This window comes from Diadema antillarum, unplaced genomic scaffold (assembly GCF_040938485.1).
Source record: "Diadema antillarum isolate AM-2024a unplaced genomic scaffold, OU_Dant_1.0 seq00000197_RagTag, whole genome shotgun sequence".
NCBI classification, from domain to species: Eukaryota; Metazoa; Echinodermata; class Echinoidea; order Diadematoida; family Diadematidae; genus Diadema; species Diadema antillarum.
In genome coordinates this window covers 1,414,461-1,437,586 of record NW_027271259.1, presented here as the reverse complement: position 1 = coordinate 1,437,586, position 23,126 = coordinate 1,414,461, and the positions used below count along the sequence as shown (strand labels likewise).

Below are 23,126 nucleotides of genomic sequence, written 5' to 3'. Positions count from 1 at the left end.
TGGTCATTAATGCCCACCACAATAACGTGGAGTTGCGTCATATTCCAAATGTTGAGTGAGCCAATACCAAAACCGGAAAGAAAGAGGATAAAAAAAAAAAACCGCATTGGCATTGGATAAAAAAAAAAAACCGCATTGGCATTGTACCTGAGTATAACTAAAATGAGAAAATCTTCATCCTCATCACAGACAGCAGTGCGGTATACTGGGACCCAAGCGCACAAAATTACAACACCGGCTACGTCCCATTCTGGCTCCGCAGAAGACCCACTTCAATTGCTGTCGAGACTACGGCCTACGCTTTACTCGCACAACTCACCAGACGGGACTACCACTACGCAGGCAGGATAGTTCAATGGCTGAGCAACCAGGGAAATTACAAGGGAGGATTCGTGTCCACTCAGGTTGGTATAGCGGACTTTTCTTACCCTACATGTAGAATATCACGGGTTGTTCGAAGCGCGCCAGAGAATATTGCAAAAAGCAAATCGTTTATTGGGGCTAGACAAACTATTGAGTGTCCTTGTCAAAAAAAGAAGAAGAAAGAATGGCAAATGATAGACATTCGATTGGTACGTTGCTGTTATTTAGCTGCTGCTTTAAAATAAGGAGGTATCAAACAACCATTTTCTAATGCACAGGACCGGTTGATCCTTACAGCATCCACAAAACTCCATTTTGGATTCTCCTAATCTCGTCTGGTGGATTCATCCTCATGATAGTATATTATTATTCCCCATTTCGCTAATTGTACATTATGCCAAAGAGAAATTTGTTCCGTCAACTACCTTTACGGTCGAAGGAGGCAAGGTCAAAATACGAGAAAGGAAATTACTCTTGTAAAAGCTTCTTTCGCTCAATCCACGAATAAAAGAAAACAAATAAAGACAGATAAAAATTAAGAAATAAACTGAAAGAAATAGACATAGTATAGAAAAAGACTATATTGCATGGATTTCTTCTTGTAATTACTTCTGGTGCATTTAATAGAAGTGGGTATTGAAATTACAGTTGTTGGAGTACATATCGATAACTCTTGAGACCATGGCTGGTGCCGAAGAGCTTCCTTACAGGTAAGGAAATGAGCTCATTGAATTCTATCATTTACTTTAAATAGGATACGGTTGTGGCGATGCAGGCCTTAGCCGAGTATTCCTCTTCCCGCCCGATGGAAGACGATATCGATCTGGAATGTACGGTGGGGTATCCGTCCCGGGAGAGGATTACTAGATACACGTTCGACAATGACAACGCGAGAGTGCAGCAAGAAGAAGATGTAAGTTGAATTGCACGTTCACAGTATAGACAGTGACCCTGCACCAACACCCTTTTAAATATGTCTCACTACTGCCTAGTTACACATGTTTGAAATATATATATATATATATATATATATATATATATATATATATATATATACATGTATATATATACCCTGTATATGTGACCGTGCACCTCAAAACGAACATAAAGTCGCACACACTGATTTTGCGTGAGGACTGAAAATAAGTGAAATGGATCAACCTGGCCGAACTTGACTTTTTCATATTTTCTGAAAGAGCGGGTCTTCTTTTACATTATGCTAAAATTTAGTATCATAAAACGGGCAGGAAAGTGTGTTTTTTTAGCTGTTTATCTCGAACATTTTTGGTAGAATAGTGTGATTAGGTGTGTTTCTAAAATCCCTTTTTCATTTCTGAAAAACCTTGTCCACACTCTTCACTTTCAACTCTAATAATTTTTGAAAAGATAATGCTACTGCTTTGAAAGTTGGCATTAATTATGGACAGAATGTGTTAATGAGGCATGCTTAATTTCAATTTAATCTGATAATCCCTTCATTGTTGTTACTCTGGTAGTTTACTTCCTGTTTTTTTTGTCCCATTCATCGCACAGCCAGCACGGTTTGGTAAAGATTAAGCGCTTGAATAGACACTGTACTTCATAGCCTCTTTTCTCAGTTCACACTTTTCCTGAGTTTGTGCTTTCTTTCCAATATTTAGATAGGTTAGGAGAGTCCATTTGATTTGAGTTATACATCATTTTAAAGCTTAAAATCTGCTCTTTCAGAATATGGTCGTAACTAAAAATTCATGTCTGGCGACTTTTTGTTTGTTTTGAGGTGCAGGGTCACATATATATATATATATATATATATATATATATTAATATTTATTCTGTTCCTGTGTATGAACACATGAGTATGATGGTGGAAACTGAACGTATGCACTGGGGTATTTATGATGATATTGCATAGTGCGAGGTGTGCGAGCATTGAAAGTCGTCTGAAAGATCACCCAGTACTGAAAAGGATTGACAAAGGTCTATGCTTATACCCAAACCTTCCCAAATTGATGTGGTGTATCAAATCTATAATGAGTTTTAAATTGTTATGGTGTGAATAATGGACACTTGAAAAAAACTTCGTTTTGACAGAAAAAAAAAATGTCCATGATCAGTCAAAAGCTTGCAAACATTTACCTTAAATAGCGGGGATCCCGGCAGGAAGCATGAGAAACTGCTAACTCTCTCTACACGACATTTGGACATAAATAATATGCATGAATCTGAATACAATTCTACGAGGATGATGCAATTGAAAAATATATGAATACAGCTGGAAAAAAAAATACATGGTAAATCAATATTCTAAATGTTGTCAGCCAACCTCTAGTAAAGTGTAAAACCTAATGGTTTTTACCATTCCTGAAATGGTATTCCGACATTTTGACTGTTACATTTAATATTTTAGTTTTAACATCTAACATTTAACAAGAGGTAGAAAACATGACAACGTATAAAATGCTGATTTACCATATTATTTTCATTCTTCGGATAATGTACTGCGTTGAATACGTTTGTTATGCTTATTCCTTCATCAAAAAAGTTATCACGATATAGTATAATGAACCCTGCTCTCATCATGGCAAAGCGTAAGTGGTGTGTATACACTATGCTTTCTTCGTGTCAATGCAATAACAACATTCATGGTTATTGTTGCTACAGGTTACGCCCTCTATCGGTCAAGAATTAACTCTCGTCGGCGCGGGGCAAGGAATTGCAAAGGCAAACGTAAGTTTTGAAATATTTTTGTTAATTGTACATCCTACACTAATTCATTACATATCTTTGATTTTACTTTATTTCATAAGATTTGATTTGATGCATTTGTTCTTGTATCATTATGTATCATCGCACATGTATCATTTCTCAATCTGCTATGAAATGTCATACTATACACTATCGCTACTTTCCTATACACTATGCTAAAGCCGTGGTCACATCTCACCGTACTTGCAAGTGCGTGCTGTCTACTTGCAAAAACGTGGACAAAACTTCAGCACCTCAGTACGGATTTTGAAGCACGCAGACACGCCGTAGCACTTTTATGTCACGAGGAACTTTCGCTGCGTTCGGGCTACGGATTCACCCAAGTACGGGCAACGTACGTGCCCATTACAGTAAACGTGGGTACAACGCACTGACTCCGTGCGTCTTCCTGCCGTCACTTGCTCGACGGACGGCGCACGTAGCATTTGCGTGTTGAGCACGCGTAGTCCGTGCTTATTCGGCACTTCGTGAGTTCACCTCTTCAACAGAGCACGCAGATCGTACCGAATAAGCACCTGCTCCGCACTTACAACGCAAGTTGTGCGCACTGATTTCTGCAAGAAACACAAGCCCAGCCGACGGACGAGTGTCATTAATTTTCGTCTCCAAGATAAATTAGGTATTCGTACTGTTCTACTTCACCTAGGGCGCAGAAATGCCCTATAAGGATTGTTGCCTCGAAAAAAAATCGCACACACAGAAAAATGAGTGTTATTTTACATGAAAGAGCTTTCAAAACTCTGTCGAATTGTCCTCAAAAACCAAAACGTCATGCCATAGGACCTTTCTGCCTGCCAGGCGATGAGTAATGATTATGGTCATTTAAAATATATTATATTTTGCAGAACATAAGAGACAGTCAAAAACTGCTTGAAGAAGAGAAATCTTGAGTTCTAAGTGGTCAGTGCATGAAGTGACCAGGTTTTTGGAGTTCTGAAAAATTTTTACATTCAAGAGTTGCACAAGCTTGGTTAAAATGCATTGGCCATCATTGTTTTTGTAGAGCAATGATAAGGTCAGTACACTTTCAGTTAAGCTGAAATTGAGAATGTGTATATTTTGAAATTAAAGGGAGGCAGTCCTGAGATTTTCACTGTAATGATAATTAAGAAGAGTAAAAAACATAACCTTTCACAAGTTTATACGCGTGGAAATGAAAAACTGTCTCCGTACGCGATTTTTGAAAAATAATTCCTGCAAGCGATCGTGTAAGAGCCGGCAAAAAGTTGCTACGTCATGCATGCCCTACTCACAAAGTTGACAGCCGTGCCTCTAAAAACCAATTTAAGTGTTCAAATGATTAGTTGCAATTTTATCACAAAATGTGAAAGTATGTGGTTTTATTATTTCTAACAAAATATTTCAAGCTTAGATATATATAATTCATGAAAAATTGATATTGTTAACATACATATATATGTATTTTTAAACCAAATATACCGTGAACTTGACATGCATCAAATAGGCACGGTCCTTTTCTAGCTTCCGTCCGCGTTGCATAATTCTTAGCGTGTAAACTACTCTCGCGGCCGAAGTCTTACCATAATGTACACAGTACTCCGTCTAGTTGATTTTGGCGTTCAAACCGAAGATAACCTGTGCATGAGACAGTCGAATTCTTCAAAGAAAATATTGTTTGTATCTCAATATTTCTGTAAGTAGTCAAATAGGGCCTTTCCTCGAAAAAAAAATATGACGTGAGCCGGGAAGGGTAAACACAGGGGGTCGTAGGGTAGGGATATGATTTTGTCTCCACTTTGCCGTACATGTCCAGTCGGCACTGGCAGCAGCTAGCTCAGTGGCACTGTACTGGAGTCCAACCCCGGCTGCCGCCCCACGGTAAATGAAACATAGCTAGCCACTTTCCTTACCTTTCTACGCTTTTGCACTCGGTTCTCTTCGAAGTCGATGCTCGAGGCGTTTCTGTTTTATAACTCATGTGAACAAATGGTCGGGATTGCATCTGGCTTCAGGACTTTTCTCGGTTTATAACCGAGGGCCACAGTCTGCCGGTCCACGTAAAAACATCGCTTCTCAAATGGTCTACACACAGGTAGGTCACAACACAATATCGAGATTTTGTAGGCCCTAAGTTTCTTATGTTCGGCATCGTTGTGCCGAGATTTCCCAGCCATACAGCTCATCTTTCGCGATACTTTTGTGGGTCTGGGACGGAAAAAAGGATTTTCCTGGGAAAATTTCTGCACGATTCGAGCAAAACTACTGATGTAAGATAGCCTGACCAGACGACGCTGAATGCGGTCACCCCTATAGTGTACTAGCAGGCCTGTGTAGAACCGTTTCTACCTACAATCTGTACGTACTAAAACATGCATGAGCGGCGACAGGGCTGCAGCTGCGCTTGTGATAGACTGGAAAAGTGCGAAGGGTAAACCGCGTACGGGGTATCTACCGTAGATCTAGTTGTACCGTCCACACGTGTACTGTGCGATTATAATACACAATACACACACACACACACACACACACACAACGTAGAAACAATGTCAAATACTAGTAGCCACCGACTTCTTCATGCATCCGGGTAACTAGGGAGCGTACGGATAACGAGCAGAACACGGCTGGGAAGAGTTGTGCCTCGGTGACGTCTGACTCTCCGCCAGGACTTGCTCATTAGCATATTCACAATGCAGATTCACACTTTTTCAACCAAAATTTATGAGCTTATTTGGTGATTTGAAAGTTTGTTTTTGGTGAAAGTAGTTCATTGGAGGTACCAAAAACAACATATATTTTTAAAATTCGTGAGGACTGCCTCACTTTAAGCAAGGAAGAAATTACTATGATGACAGTATTACCTTATATAAATTGCAAACGTGACACCTTCAGACTCAGAGAAAATGAAAAAAAACCAAAACAAACAAACATAGGCCTACATTCATCGTTCCATCAAAATTGCTGTTAATCTAGCTCAAAATAATTATGCTGGATGGCTGAAATGAACCACTGGCCACCTCTGAAACTGCATGTAAAGATGGCAGACTTCATAACATTAAATCCTATGCATCTGAAATAACAAACGTACATTCTCAGCTCATCTCCGGTGCCATTGTATTAGGCTATTTAAACCAAAATAATGTTTTACAATGTCATTGTATACACGACAATAATGTTTAAACGTGTATCTGGGCCCCATTTCATAAAATAAGTTAGGATGTCAACTCTTTCTGGAATGACAACTTCCAATGGCAACAGCCAATCAGGAAGCTGGATTCTTGTCGTTACTATGACAATTGCAATTCCAGCAAGAGTTGCTATCATATCAACTTTTTATGAAATATATAGGGCCCAGATGTATTAACCCTTTCTCTGTCAGTGAGTCATATATTCACACATTTCACATATAAACCTATGGACATGAAATAAATATGGTACACAGAAGGTTAAACTGCCATGTACACGTATGGAGAAGACATATGATTATACATCAGAAGAATCTCAGAAGGTGGTCCTATAGGCCTACCCCCAACATCTCACGGGAAAAAAAATCGCACTTGCACGCACTTACAACATGCGAGAGAGTAGGGATACCGTACCCTGCGCAACCGTGCGAGTGCCGTGCGTAGACGTACTTCCTTCCTGCTCTGAAAGTCACTCCCTCCCCACGTTTTCAGAAAAAAACGTGAATGCCGTGGCCTCCGCCAAAAACGTACGGACGAAAAGCACGGACGGCGAGTTGTGACCAGGGCTACACGGAAGTACGTTGATTGTGGTAACTGTGAAGTTTACCGCGGATTGAAATAATTAAACTTGTATTTGCACTCTTGTGCATACTTTGTGGTAATTTCTTTCTATACCTCTAGAAAAAAATGAAGCTGAAACTGAATTAAAAAACGAAAAATATATGTGTATAATTATGAAATGATTGTTGAATTTGAACTGATGATACACATCAAGACTATTTGACTAAATAGATTTAGCTCTGCAATTTGAATGCTAATACATATACTTAATTTGTGATTAAAGAGACCTAAATATATAACACAATACCTAGCAATGACACAGTATCAATTCTGTTGAACTGTCGCACTTCTACATGGCTTTGCAGGTCGAACTATCCTACAACACGGAGGCATCGGACCTAGACACCTGTCCTTTCATCTTGAATGTTACCGCTACGGAAGTCAGAGAAGGCGCCAACCTGAAACACATTGACATTAGAGTATGCACAAGGTATACTATAGTGTAGGGAGTTCATTGCTATTAGCCCACCCTAGCCAAAGGTTCAGATTTTCATCCAAATTGCCATGTATTATTGCTAGAGTGAAGAGTACATATTTTTACAAATGGGCACAGCTTCCCGATTTGGAACCTCAAATGCACAATTTTCTCCTTTTTTTTGGGGGGGGGGGAGGGAGGGGGACAAAGCCCCCTACTAAGAAATCTTCTTCTTTAGAACCAGAGGTTAGGGCCAAATTAGTGCTATGAATAGATTGTGACTTCAGTTTTAAGTCTGTTTATAGTAGTTCGGGGATGGGGGGGGGGGGGGGGGGCGGCTGTGGAGGATGTGAAACCAAATTAAGGCCTTATTTTCATAGTTTCTTCTCGAAAACACATTGTCATATATGTCAACAAGGGAGGCGGTCATTATCGCTAGGGTGACAATATTCAATTCAATTCAATTCAAATGTCTTATGTTCATTTCTTTCAACAGAATTATTTTCGAACTACAAATTCGGCATGCATTTTAAGGAACGATCCGTAGGTAACAAGGAATAACATTATGTCGTTGTCAGTAGTCAGTAGAAAGTGAGGAATTTTTCACACAAACATGTTTATACATTCTGAATAAAGAATGGAGTTACCCACTCAAAAAGAATGTGCTTGTACTACATGTGTATGGGGGCACCTCACAGGGAAAAGAAAAAAAAATAGGTGAATAGCTTAAAACTACAAGTGTGCGGGAAATTAGGAAAGACGAGAAAAAAGGCAGAAAGAGGAAACAGAAATAGGAGGAAAAACTACTAAAAAAAAAAGCCTAGATCAATCGATACATTAAAGGTCAAGCCCACAGAGACTATTCGCCATAGTAGAAGAGTAGATCGTTTAAAGCGACAGAGAAGGTGACATAGGGAATTTCTGATAGTGGAAGTTTTTATCTGTTCTGTGAAGGCACGTACGTTCGCAATAAAATAAACATTTGATGTGATATGGAATGCCGCGAAAGACACGATCTAAAAAGAAACGATAACGTCGTGTTTTCAAAATAAAACATACTTACATCAGGAAAAAAATCCCTTAGTTTCTTTCTGTTGCATCAATATGTTCAATACAAGGACCTCAGAATCCCCTATTTCCTGTATTGGACAATGTATTGAAGTCCGGTTCTAAATCTGAATCTGAATATTAAAGGCAATAAACAGAAAATAAAAATCTCGTTTGAAGCCAGAAATATATACCCTGAGTAAATACATAAATGATTGTGCTTTCAATAAAAAATAATGCAAATGGACCACGCTAGATGCGATCTGTTTCATTCCTTTCTTTTTTTTTTCAAATGTCGATGCATCAAGGTACCTGGGCGATGAGGAAACGCACATGGCGATCATAGATGTTGGAATTTACTCTGGCTTTGCTCCTGTAATTGAGGAGCTCGAAGAGGTGAGTGCACAGAAAAGAAGAAGATTGAATCCCCTTGATTTTACACGCTGATGCTAAAACGTCCTACTCTTATTCCGAGAATATTATACTTTCCATCATTATGGTACCCTTATCATTGATTAGCAAAAGGTGGAGTAAATTAAATTGTGTTAATAATGTAACTAGCAATAACAAGTGCGGAAGACGTTTCGTGATTCACAGTGACATTTTGATTCATCAGTAAGCAAGTGGGTAAAAGAACAATTCTCAGTGTTAGAGCCACCTGAGTTTATATCGTATGATTATACTGCTCTACCGGTATAATTCTCTTTATGTTTCCCTGTTCCTTGGAAGAGCCGGTGCACTTGGCTCAGTCGATATAACACACTGAAGCAAAATAAGGACCTCGATGGTTCCGCTGAATGCAGCGGTTTTACCCTACATTGTGATCCTGCTCAATAAACAATCGAAAAGTCGTCATTAGTATGTCGCAGATTCTGGAAGAACATACTCTAAGCTTTAAAATCATGTATAACTCAATACCAAAAGACTTTTCTGGCCTATCTAAGTTACAGAAAGAATGGCGCACTCTGCAGAAGTGCTTAGCTCCTCCTGAGAAAAAGAGGCTCAAAGTCCTTGATCTTGCATCAAACGGTGGTCTGTGCAATTAATAGGAAAAAAAAAAACACAGGAAGTAAAACTCCATAGCAACAGCAACAAAAGGGATGAATTGCAACTGATTGACAAATTGCTCTGCATCGACGTAAAATATACCATTTACGTCTATGCAGGGCAATTTGTCAATCAGTTGCAATGCATTTACGTCGATGCAGAGCAATTTGTCAGTCAGTTGCAATGAAAGTATCTCGACGGAAGAATTTCATGAATTTTTAGGAAATGAAATGGGCCTGTAAGACATAGGCAACTACCTAATTATGATGTACTGAATTCTAATGTGTTCTAGAAAAACTGCAAAAAGCCCTACAGTTTTCAATTCGTTTCTAATGCCTATTTTACGATCACGTGAAAAAAAAAATTACTCTTTCAGGAACTATAAAAATAACTTAACATTGACTAGGTAATCCATTTTGCTTATTTTGTAAAAAAAAACCTTTAAATCAGGGCGAGCGACGTTTCATCTGGTTTTGTGATGAGCAATATGCAAAGCTATTTCATCTTTCTTGAGTAGATGACTCAAAACTGTCTATCCTTGGTTGCTTGTCCGCAAGCTTTCTGGTACGCCCATAACAAGAAAAGAAAACGAAAAAAAAAAACTCTACTGAATACGCATTAGATATCATGTAAATATTTCTATAAGTTTTTTTTTTTTTTTTTTTTGTAATACCCTCTCGAACACCTTTTGCATTACACCATTGTTGCAATTAACTGTGTAGACAGCATGAAATTACACGGTGTTGGTGAGTGCTGTTCGTTATTCCGAAGGTTCGATATTCCGAAGGTGTCGTTTATCCAAAACACAACACATTCCCTATACCTAGATGTCGTTAATCCGAAAATGACAAAGGGTTCGTTTCTTCGAAGGTTCGTTGATCCGAAGTGATATTACGGTCCGTAACGAACCTTCGGAATAACGAGCTTTGTTTAATTTTCGGATTAAAGAACTTTCGGAGTAACGAACCTTATTTCATTTTCGGATCAATGAACCTTCGGAAAAACAAACCTCATCCCATTTTCTGATTAACGAACCTTCGGAACAACGAATCTTCGGTATAACGAACCTTCGGAATAACGAACCTTTGGACTAAAGAACTTTCGGAATAATGAGCCTTTGGAATAACGAGCGGTAACCGTTGTGAGTTTTCGTATGAGTTTTCAAAAAACGAAAGTGCATTAAATCGGGAAAATTATATCACTTCCATTTGTAAATGAATTTATGAACTACCAAGTTTTTGTACTATGACCGTGAACACGATTTCAACGTGCTGAATATTGATGTATCCGTTCTCTTTCATCTTTCTAATAGATCACGAACACTAGCGACCTTATCGCATCCTACGAAGTTAACGACCGATCCGTGATCTTTTATGCTGACGCGGTAAGGGACATAAGTGTTGTTATGTTTCTTGACGAAACAATGAATCCGAATACATTCAGATTCTCAAATTTTACCTTATCTAAATTACGGACTCCTAGCGTGGGGTAGTGCCGATCAAACCTTACTAGATAAATTACTGTTACTGCAAAAAAAAAGGCACTTCGTAGAAGTTGTGACGTCATTGTGAGCCATTATTTACTAGATATACGATTTTGAAAATTAAAGCTTTTGTATTTTTTTCAACTTAGTCAGTTTATGTTTAATTACGATGCAAATGCACTTTCTAGTATTTTCAATTCAATGTTTCCACTTTTATCACTTTTATCATTATTATCCCACTAGGCAATCTAATGAGTTGCATGTACCCCCCCCCCCCCCGAGAACTTTATTAGTCAAAAATACATTTATATACACCGGTCCTAGATTTTGGAATTCATTAAGCTGTGAATTAAAAATCTCCCCATCTATTCTTTTACGCGCGAGTTGAAATTCTTTCTGTTAAACCCCCTCTGATACTTTTTTTTGATTAGTTAAATTTCATCAACCTCAGGGTTCATCATCCATCCACCAGTCAATCGATCACTGAATTCATTATTACGTAATGGAATAGCCATTGAACAGCTGTGTGCAGTGCCAGCTCTCTGAAGCACATTGTCAATCACTCCCTCTTCCATTTCCCTAGTTCAGCGTGTAGGCATTCTCTTTTTTTCTCCTTTTTCTCTCTCCATTCTTTCCATCTATTCTGTCACGTCGTGTCATATTTATGTGTTTCTACTGTTTTGTTCCGTTTTGTCATAAATCATATCTGTGATGAGTGTTCGTAAATAAGTAATTCATAAGTTTGGTTATTTTTTGAGTGGTTCACAACATACAAGCTTGCTTTTTAGTGGACTTGTCAATTCTTTTTTTTTTCAACAGAAGCATGACTTTAATAATACTTTTTTTTGCCAGTATGCATTCTTTTGTATCATCTATCTTTTGCAAAGTCGAATGTTTATGTTTATGATGTATTTCTGGATTTATTATGTGTTATGTTTCGTTGGAAAAAGAAATAATGAAAATAAATGAATTGAATTGAATTGAATCAGTGATGCGAACAAGACGGGAAAAACAGTATTGGATTGGAATACAATCAGTGATGCGAACAAGACAGGAAAAACAATGATATCTGTATATAAAATGTTTTTTTCCTGCGATACCATGCATACATAGCATACATGGTTTATTTCGGTCTCATAGTAGGATTAATGTCAAAACAAGCACGCGTTCACATACTACCAATACAGGCACATCTGCTGAAAGCACTACAGTCCATTACAAACCTGCGTACCTACGCACCTACGCACACAGCCAGCGCGAATTTGAATTTAATGTCCGTCCCATTTCTCGTGTATATATATATATATATACACGAGAATATATGTATATATACATATATATATATATATATATATATATATACATTTGTATATATATATATATATATATATATATATATATTCATACAACACGTTAAAACTTGTCATGAAAAACAAGCCGAGGACATGATTAAAACAATTTTAGTGTTAATTGTACTTTTTTAAAGTAGGATATGAAATCAATATGAAACTATAATAATTCAACATTCAATTGACAGATTCCACATGATGAACTTTTGTGCGTCAGCTTCAAAGTCCTTCCCCAGAGCACTGTTGGAAACATCCAAGCCGTCCCTGTTCATGTGTATGACTACTACAATACAGGTACAATTAAGGTTCAAAACGCCTAATATTAAATTGTCCACAAAAGTATGAATATGTTATCACAAACAAGTTCAGCGTCATATTTCAATATTTCAAATTAAGTCGATCATGCGATGAAGCAGTGTATTAAGTCTTTCTACAATATCTCTCCATACATATAGACCTAACGATAAATATTCATAGAGGTTTGCTTAGGATGTCATAGATTTCAATATTATTTTCTTTGATTATTACTAGGTTTCATTGCAAAAAAAAAAAGAAATAAAAGAAATCATTTGGCGATGGAACTCTTCTTAATGATAACTTCTCTCATGTGTGAACATAAATCTTATTTTTCAATTCAATTCTTGAATTTGGACTGTCTATTTTCTTTCTCAAAACAATTTTAAATTTCCCTCGAATGCGACCATAGCTTGGTAACGATTCTCGATTATCGCATTTAGATTCTCTTTTCAGTCTGTCAGGACTGTTATTATGATATCCCCGGTTGAGCCTAAAGCTATTTCTTCAAATGGAAAATCTGTTAAATCTGCATTCGTAGTGAGAATCGCCAATCATAGAGAGAGAAGTAATTTTTGTAAGACAACTAAATCATCCAGTATACGTGCAAGACTGTAATATCGATGCCTTTATACAGTGTGTATAGTAAGCAAAGTCATCACAGATTTTCTCTAATGACGATGTAGTAAATGAAATGTGAACGTTCTGGATGATATGGAGTTTAGGATTTTTTAAACAAATTGTATAAACAGTATACATATGTTTCCGTCAGTTCTCCCATTTCCATCTTGAAAATACTACCTCACAGCCTGAAAACATAACAAATAAACAAAAAAAAAACTTCGTGGACGACTGAATATTCTAACTTTTCATCTTCTATTAAACTTAGCTTGTTGTACAAAACTTTACATAAAATCTTCTCTTTTTGGTGCGATATTTTTCTTCTACAATTATTTGATTATTAACTAATAAAGGTTTTTCCTTTTTTTTCCCTGGTAAATCAACACCAAAAAGCATCTCTTCCCAATTCCACTGTCGCAAGTCAACATAATGAAAGAAATAGTATTGCATTTTTTTGTCTAACTCTTCATAGACAATGCACATGCATCTCTTCCCGTTTATGGCAAGATCATAAACATAACATAAACGAACATAAAGTATCATTCACAAAATTAAACTGCATACGTGATTGTTTGTGTACACTATCCTATGCAGTCATCTATATTGAAATCCTTCAAAGCGGAACTAAAGATACTGCTTGTGGCCCCGCTGAAAATGGATTCGTGTATCTTTGTTTCAGAAATCACAGAAATATATAATTTTTTTCTTTGACCAACACATTATCACTTTTTTTTTCACACAAAATCACCATAAACATCTTTGGAAGTAATCTGATCTTGAAGGATATTTCTCTCAATTCTCATAAAAGTCGTTAATTTCATCAACACATCATTCTCATCCTCTGTGTTCTCTGTATTCCATTTCAACGCAGTAGGCAGTGATTCATATGATTTTCAAATACTGAAAACATCTAAAAATCAAGCCCTTCTCTTGGAAAATAGAATCCACTTTGTATATCTTCCCATTAATGTTCATTACGTGATCCAATCTAAAACATTTTCTCAGATACAATTTTGATTATAACTACGGTTTTTTTTCAATACGAATCGTTTTATGATAAAAAAACAACACCTCCTCCTTACTTGATTATACTTGCCCTAAATTCCATTGTTTTTAACTCGTGGTACCAACAAGTTCCTCGAAAATTCCGTATTACACAAATTCAAAAGATACGCCCCTCAACGTAAGTTCTGCCATCAGAGTTTGATTCACTCTCTTAAACCGGCACTATCTTCATTGAATATGACATCAGAAAAAGAAATATCTGATCAATTATCTTCAAAATGCCACCCAACGTGCTATGAGTGAGTGTTCCTGGAATGTTAAAAACAGCTTAATATGGGGACAGATCAAATGTGAAACATCGCAACAATTCTTTTACTGATAATGTACTGTTTCGAAGAAAATAAGAGGGCAACTGGAATAACCAATGCTTATATGAGTATACTTTAAAAACCTTATTTCTTCTGCTATAGATAATTGTTAGTCAAAATCAATGTATAATTCATATCAGCTGATACAACTGCAGTTTTCAATTCAAGATGAAGCATGGAATCTAATTCGATTCTCACAATATATTCTTTTCCAGAACATACCTTCCCTTGAAATACCAATTATTTTGGGGATTATACTGGTTGACGTAAGACGTTTGTATGTTACAACATTTCACATTTGGCCTTGCCTCATACTCAATCGTACTGTTGATTCCAAAAATGCATAATGTAAACAGTAATGTATGGCTGTAAAGAAAGATTACTTAGATTTTTGCATGGTGTCACATTATTGAATGAGAATGTAGTTCTAAGAAAATAGTACATCAAACTGAAATTGCAGGAATTTTCTGAAAGCTTTAGACGAAACAATTACAGAAAGAAACCCAAATATTTTATACATATTTCGTTTGCTAGCGGACTCAAAATATGGCTTCCCTTTTATGTGTAGTTCACAATATAATACCTTTTGGACACATAAGTAATGTGATGCCAAACACTTACAGAATTTTGGGTTTCCCTTTGCCAATTAAATTCCTATCAAAACGTTGTCAACTCATTGTTAACCAATTTTGGCAGAGGGGTAAGAGACCCAATAGAATAACCTTTTACCCATTAATATCAAATATCGGTGCTTCCACTTTATCAATATATCTAATGATATTACTATTCTGTAGAATACATATCAAAAGTAAATACATCCCTAAAAAGTCTTAAACTCCTTCACTTTCTTTTTCTCCAACGGAAATTCATAAACGCTATTTTCACTGCTCCCCAAATTGTTGATTTTATACCGATGGTATTTTTTTTCTAATATAGCTGTTTCAAATGTTGTTTATGCTTTCTAAATCGTATGTGCTGTATTTAATTTCATATACACCTATACCAATATATTTCCAGGTCCAGTTGTATGTAAGTCATCACCTTTAAGCAGTGGGTTATAGAAATTGTTTTCAGTATGGATTGTAATTATACTGTGTTGGTTCATTTTTTTCATGGTTTGTTCTCTTATTTCTGATAATGCTCTAGATAAGACTTGCACAATCTTTTACAAGCCTGGTGACGGTAGCCCGCTGCTTTCAACTCTATGCACTGCCGATGAATGCGTCTGCGTTCGAGGTAAATAACAGCCTCAACAACAACAGCAACAAGAAATAATGATAATTAATACTTACTGTGATTTCTCGCCATTTTTAGTGCGATGTCGATCGATGTCTACATTTTCATAGTAGATCCAGGGAGTTTTGTCTGTTTTCCCTGCAATAACCTTGTTGAAGGAACGATTTATTTTATCTGAATTTTTGCAATGATTGGTGCGGAATGATAAATGCAACGGTGGATGGAGTAAAAATTAGACTCTGAGAAACTCATGATTACTCTTGAAGAATCATTTTTTTTTGCATAGATATTTCTCGCATGAGAGACGTAATGTCTTCACAATTAATTCTGTGAGAAGGACTAATTACACCTGACGTTAGCAATAGAATATTTAACAACACAAGGTACATCAGAAATACTCACCAATATGTAATTAAGAGGATATGGGAATGTCACTTATGGAGCAGATAGAGGGATTCCACTCATATAGTAATATAATTCTTGATATCACAAATGTTCACACATTCTACCTATACGACACCTATGATATATGGAAGTTCCTCTTTTCCTTGGTCATAATATACCTTTAAACGTAATATTCTATGGATTTTTGTTTTTTTAGATTCACTATGCGTGATTTCGTAATTGGAAAGCAGGTCGCACTTCCACTAAACTAGCTATGTAGGCTAATACGTTAGAGTGATCTGTAACATTGCTTACTCTTTTGGAGATTTAGAATGGCAAAGAGGTACAATTTTGTCCTCATGGAGATGAGACCGCCACAGGAAAGTGAAAGAAACCGGCTTCATCGTATCTCCGCGAATTCTTACGGATAGCTAGAACACAAGGAGAGTCAAATAATTTACAAACCCTTCTAGTTATCAACAACGGATGTGAATGGATCATCACATGTTCGAATCTGGTCGGCATAGGCTGTAGCAGGACAGGACCCCCTAGAATGGTGGTTACATCGATTTCTTCCTTTTTTATATTCATTTACACTTCAAGTTAATCTTGTATAGCGTTGCGTCAGGCCTATCGGGAGAATACTGTTTTTAGGGGCGGAGGGGGGGGGGGGGGAAGGGGAGGGGGAGGGAGGGAGGTGTCCAAAGCAATGAAAAGGCCACTGCATAGGACCTGTCTTAATTGAAAAAAAAAAAAAAAACATTTCTTTTTCACAACCGTGACAGTGATATTAAAATTGTACAGACTGAAGAGTATTTTTTTTTTTGAAAATAAATGTGAATGTTTACTAACTCATCACTTATTTTTGTTTTCTTTTAATTCCTGTAGACGCTTGTTTTGAATGCGGGCCACAGACCCAGGAACAGCTACAGACAGCGGCTTGTGTGACTGATGAGCATTTCGGTAAGTGTGTGTGTGTGTGTGTGTGTGTGTGTGTTCATGTTTGCTTATATGAATAACATTCTTTGCCACAAATTTATTGATGACAGCTCTTCAACTTGCCGTTATTTTCTCTCTCCTTTTCCTGATTTGAGATATTGCCGTCTATTTCGCCAGGATCCGTGATAAAAGACTAAACATTGGTTGGCTTTGAATAACTATGTCTGGTAGTTGAGTCAATGAGTGAAGAAGAAGGTGAGTAAAAAAAAAAAGCACATCTGCGCGTTGAAAAGCACTTTCTATATTATTCTACAAGTATCGTATTATAGGCAAAGGAGATATGCTGCATATCCAGTCATTCATGCCAAAATATCTAAAATAACGTGTTTAATCTTTCAGTGTCAGTTTCGATTTATTTCTTCAACTTCTTTTTCTTTTGTAATACAATATCAAACAAAATATATAAGAAAGATAAAAAGCATTTGGTCAAATATTTTTCTTTCTACTGAAATCAAGTTTTACAAATAAATTCAATCCATCAATTGCATGAAAAAAGGAAATACTTGTATTAATGACAACGAAGCTTCTAAGCATGGGAGGGACCATAAAAAATTCATTATTGTTATGTAACTGTATTGGTTGGGTTATTCATTAATTTCGGGGGAAATCTACCTCATCATAATTTCTCACAAATTTCTATAAAATGTGTCAAGCAAGATGTTAATTGCTTTAAATAGCTAAAAATAGCTAAAGGATCGACATATATTATCGGAGCCCACAGGATATTTGGGTAATCCAAATTAATGTTAGTGTCGATTGGTATGTCTTGGATATATTAATATATATATATATATATATATATTTTTTTTTTTACATGAAAACAAGAATGAACGCTTCAGGTAGCGAGTTTTTCGTGTAACAAACATATAACCGTTTGAAAAAACATCTCATTTTGGAACTTTCACAACTTTAATAGTGTCAGTTTTTTTTTCTTGTATGTGTGTGATATGATGCTGGATAATATGGTCCACTTAGAGGACAAGTCCACCTTCATATACATGTGGATTGAGTGAATGCAGCAATATTAGTAGAACACATCAGTGAAAGTTTGGGGAAAATCGGACAATCCGGCGTTCAAAAGTTATGCATTTTTTAAGTATCTGCGTAGTCACTGCTGGATGAGAAGACTACCATAGTGTATGATGTCATATGCGGACAACCATATGCTGTCATTTACGTGGTAGAAGGTGAACTTTTCAGAAAACTTTACAAAGGTGAAAATGTTTCACCTTTTACTTTTCAATGTGTCCAGTTCTCGTTTTGTTGCAAAAGCCGGTATGTCCAGTATCGTGCGGTGTGAAGTCGCAAATTGCAAATCTCGGCCTATCGGGTTTTGCAAAAAGAAGAAAAAAAAAAACACATACAAACGACTGTAATAATCCCGAGTTGTTTTGAGTTTTCTCATAAGCTGATGATATCTTCAGATTAGTGTTACAAACTGATTATATATTCAGTTTAGTCTCACAACTATATGAATCACAGTATATATCGATTGATTTTTATGTATAAAAATGAGCTTGTCGTTTTTATTTTTGAGAATAAACTCATGTATTCTATCTTTCAGCGTTCAAGATCAGAATCAACACAATAGCAGAGAAAAGCGGCTTCAAAGTCATCATCGCTACCGTTACAAGACCAATTAAAACAGGTTTGTCACTTTTAAGATGACATATGTTAGATAAGTGTACATAACTATATAAAATTGATATGCATACATTAAACAGATATATATATATATATAATATACAATTATAATCTATGTGACCGTGCATCATAAAACCAACAAAAAGTCGCACCTCTTGATTTTACGTAAGGACTTAGAAAATAGGAATCTGGTCAACCAAGTCAATCTGTTTGTTTTTTTTTCTTTGTACATTTCTATATTCTTCTTGTTTATTATTCCTAAGTTTTAGATCACAAAATGAATGGGAAAGTGGGTTTTCAGGAGTTTCTTCCTACAGTTCCCCCCCCCCTTTTTTTTTTTGGTAAAGAAGTGACATTGGAAATGCCTTTGAGGCCCCTTTCCATGTCCTAAAACATCCTTTGCACGCTTTTCACATTTGAGAGAATGATGATAAAAGTGAAAGTGAGCATTAATCATGGACAGAAAGTGTAATGAGAAATTGTTTTCTTATCATTAAACAGCAAAATGAACTAGTAAAATAAGTACAAAATACAATTTCTATGAAGAGGGAAATTTATTTTGCACTTAAAAGGATCGCTTGAAAGCTCAATTGGGTTTGGGTTCTGTGGATAAAACAAAGATGACTTGTGTGACATGTAAATATGTAAATATAGTCTTTGCGAGTGTGCATTTTGGCTACCGTTTCCTGTCTTGCTCTTTGAATTCTACCATTTTGTTTTTCTCATTCAAACTTATACCGACTGACTGATTTTGGAGTTGCGTACTTTTTTTACATTATCCTAATGAAATATTAACATCCATCTTGACTACAACAGGCAATGTCACTTGCAGATGATAAGAATTATCTTGTTAATATTGAGCCTTTGACAAATTCAGGATTACAACTTCCCTTCGACCGCGTGTGATATATCATCTATTTTAATTATTCACTCTTCAAAAGCAATTTTATCAATAGGGTCAGTTGATTACGAATTAACGTTCGGATGAAAAATCTCTACCTCCAAAGCGCCGATGTTCCAGATAATTGTGTTTGTACCCTTCCATTTCCTGCTATTAATACCCAGGGACTGATCGGCTTGGCGCGGGACAGCAACGGGAGTTCTACTTATCCCAACATTGCACCTGCGTCGACCTAAGGAGAAACGGGAATTACCTTATCGTGGGTTCCAAATTTGTTAAATACACTACGGAATCCGGAGAAGAAGGGTGAGTCATTATATACAATGTACATGTACGTTTCCTGTGACAATGTGCACTGAAATCAACCAAATTTCTTCTAGACTTGGAACGTAAGGGAAGACGTGAATACTGACTGCCTTGCCACCAGACAAATAATAAATAAGTACAATGTAATAATGTTCAGTTTTTAGTTATTGATAAAGGATCAATATGTTATTGATATGATGTTTTGAGAGTATGATGTTAATTATAGTAATCATGACAAGAAGTGGATGCAATAAATTGTTCAACTTAAATATATGAGCAGTCATTTTGTGGAAAGAAACTTGTTCGAAATGACAAAGTATAGCATAGCTGATAGCAGAGTTTTTAACGACGTAGACCAGCTGTGTATGTACACGTCATCTTGTATGAAGTAGGCCTACTTCTGTAGCTCATATTTCTGATTAAACCCATTTACCGGGACTGACTTCAGACAATATTCAATGAGTTTGTTTCATTAGTATAAAGTCGAATTTGGAAAATACATGAGTAAAATCAAAATGAATGAAGGGATTGCAATTCGAGGTTTTTTTTATAACTTTTCCCGGTTTGTTTTATCTACTGTACTCTGCTCGTACTGTACGCAGTTCCTTATTTTGATGGAAGTATCCCATTGACGTAATAATTTCCTCTTATTTTTCCTGTCATATCGATCGCAGATACCGGTATTTGATTGACGCTGGATCAAAGTTTACAAGGTGGCCTGGACGAGGTCCGAAGGCGAGCATTCTAAATGACTTCAGTAGAACGATGACACTCTCGGGCTGCGAGGGATAGAGTGGTTAAAACGAATCCTGCTTGAACGGACAGCATTGCCACATGCTTTTGATGGCCGTTACAAACTAATCTACTAAGTCGACTGGTAATCTAGCTCCATAAACTGAATGACGTTAATGTGTATCCTACGTTATAGGCGGAGATTAGTGCATGGGAACTGTGGTTGAATTATCTATTATGTGCATTCTTATTTTGTTAAAATGCTATCTCAATACGGATTTTTCAGTTTTGATTCTTCATTATTTAAGTCTACAACCGAAATGAATGCTGTACGACCAAAATCTAAGAAGAAAAAGAAATGTAGTTCTATCGTATAAACTACTGACAATGAATGAAGAGAATTATTATGAACAAAGAGCAGCATCACATCACAAAAAAAAATACTGTTTTTGGGTCGTGATGTATTGATAATGACCCAGTAGACTATCACTAAAACAAGAAATAAAAATACACATCACACATCATGGTTTTCAAGTGCACGAAATAAAACATATAGAATCGAAGACTTGCGCCAAAGAGTCTTGACAAAATCATGGCTTATACAGTCTGGAGCAGTTGCAAAGATGAAGAGGGTAAAAGTAAAATGTATATGAAAAGATAATATCATCATAACCACATGATGGCTGTATGGCTGTAGGGTATCCGGATTTCGATGTGTACACCCCTGGAGAGATGTTTCTCCCCTACTCCAACCCACCCCCCCCCCCCCCAAAAAAAAAATAAATAAATAAATAAAAAATAAAAAATAAATAAATAAATAAAAAAAATAAAAATAAATGAATAAATAAATAAAGCAAAAGGAATAATCAATCAAAAATGAGGGTTGACATTTGCAAGAAGTTACACAAACGCCATATCAAAACGTACACAGTGGTCGTTGTGGTGTCTTTCCAAAGATATATGATATATTGGATACGGTTTCGGGTATAGAACCGCGACATCTTTTCTGGTTATGTTTTTGTGTTCTTGTTGTTTTTGTTGCTATTGGTGTCGTTAGGTATGTTATGTATCAGTTTATGACTCTTTAAAGGTAGAACCGATATATACCAATCATCTTTATAATGGTGTTGTGATACAGAGTAGAAGCTGCGCGTAGGTAAATTGCATAGACATCGCGGACAGATATATTTACATTTCAAGTTTGAATTGCTATTTAGGTGAAGCTGCTCACTTTCATTAAATTTGCTGATATGTCGATCCTTTTCGGATATAATAATTTTTAGAGAGTTTTTATGTCGTACAAACGCCATTAAAATTATAATCTTTTATTACGACATATTGGGTAAAAATACAAGTGCAATTATAATAATATGCATATCATGTAGAACGTGGGGAAATCAACAATAGGCCTAAATGCCTTTCAACAATTGATATTTGTCAGATAAGTTCATTATAAAAATGTCAAGATGATCTTACCTCAAATATAACATAACAGCACCAAGAAATGTTGTAGACTGTATACTAGCAGAGGACATGACTGAATGACGTGTTTTGTCTTTGTCTTTATATTTTGTTTGAATCATCGAAATTTACATGTAATTCTTGACAATAATAGTTTGCTCTTATGACTGATCGTAATAAAGGTTTGCTTTTTCTTCATCGCAACGTAATCCACTTCACAAATGATCATCTTTCGTTTCGAAGTCGTAATAAGTTATGGATCCCTCCCGGTTTTTATACTAATTATTTAAGTATGTGTATGTGTGAATTTGTCAGAAGAGATGTAGTAATAGTGACAACGTTGTTAAGCGTCGTGACAGTTAAGGATAGTCACGAGTTTTTGACGAAATCTCTGACATTTAATTCCATGATGACTATGTGAGATGAATGTGACTCTGATTAATTGTATACTAAGATGCCAACCTCAAATTTGGCCAAGTGAAGATTACTGGAGTGTTGAGTAAGCAGTCAACGGTATAACGCTATCACAAAGAGACATGTAACGTTAGTAGTGATGCTTTGATTTGATTAAATTGAACTGGTCTATTGGCTCATCTGAGCTGAAGGCTCAGGTAAGCTATTGCTATCACTCATCGCCCTCAGTCCGGCGTCCGTCATGCGTCGTGCGTCGCGATCGTATGTCAACCTTATGCGTTTTCATCTTCTTCTTGAAAACCCCATGACATATTCCTACCCAAGTTTGGCAGGTATCATCAGTTGTTCAAATGGGCCCCACGCCGATTCAAGGAGTCACCAGGGGACCCGGCATCCCCCATATGGAGTACTTTAAGTAGAAAAGTTCTTCTTTAGAAAAGAGAAAAGTTGATATACTTTGCGTTCTTTGATAAATGTGATATCAAATTTGTTCACATCCAAACCAGGGGTGCCCCTTGTCGCCCAGAAGAGGGGGCGGGAGGGGT

General features: G+C 36.5%; 1 protein-coding gene across 1 annotated transcript in view; it reads left to right on the top strand.

Moving 5' to 3' along the window:
- Nucleotides 1-21,468, top strand: part of LOC139728779 (complement C3-like) — a 53,643-nt gene extending 32,175 nt beyond the window's left edge. Inside the window, exons 14-25 of the mRNA XM_071639719.1 lie at nt 190-404; nt 1,118-1,276; nt 3,007-3,072; nt 7,181-7,305; nt 8,646-8,733; nt 10,697-10,768; nt 12,405-12,510; nt 15,651-15,740; nt 17,013-17,087; nt 18,688-18,771; nt 19,833-19,974; nt 20,649-21,468. Of these exons, the coding sequence (XP_071495820.1) occupies nt 190-404; nt 1,118-1,276; nt 3,007-3,072; nt 7,181-7,305; nt 8,646-8,733; nt 10,697-10,768; nt 12,405-12,510; nt 15,651-15,740; nt 17,013-17,087; nt 18,688-18,771; nt 19,833-19,974; nt 20,649-20,766 (1,340 nt within the window). The 3' untranslated portion in view covers nt 20,767-21,468. The remainder of the gene's footprint in view (nt 1-189; nt 405-1,117; nt 1,277-3,006; nt 3,073-7,180; nt 7,306-8,645; nt 8,734-10,696; nt 10,769-12,404; nt 12,511-15,650; nt 15,741-17,012; nt 17,088-18,687; nt 18,772-19,832; nt 19,975-20,648) is intronic.
- The last annotated feature ends 1,658 nt before the right edge of the window (nt 21,469-23,126 follow it).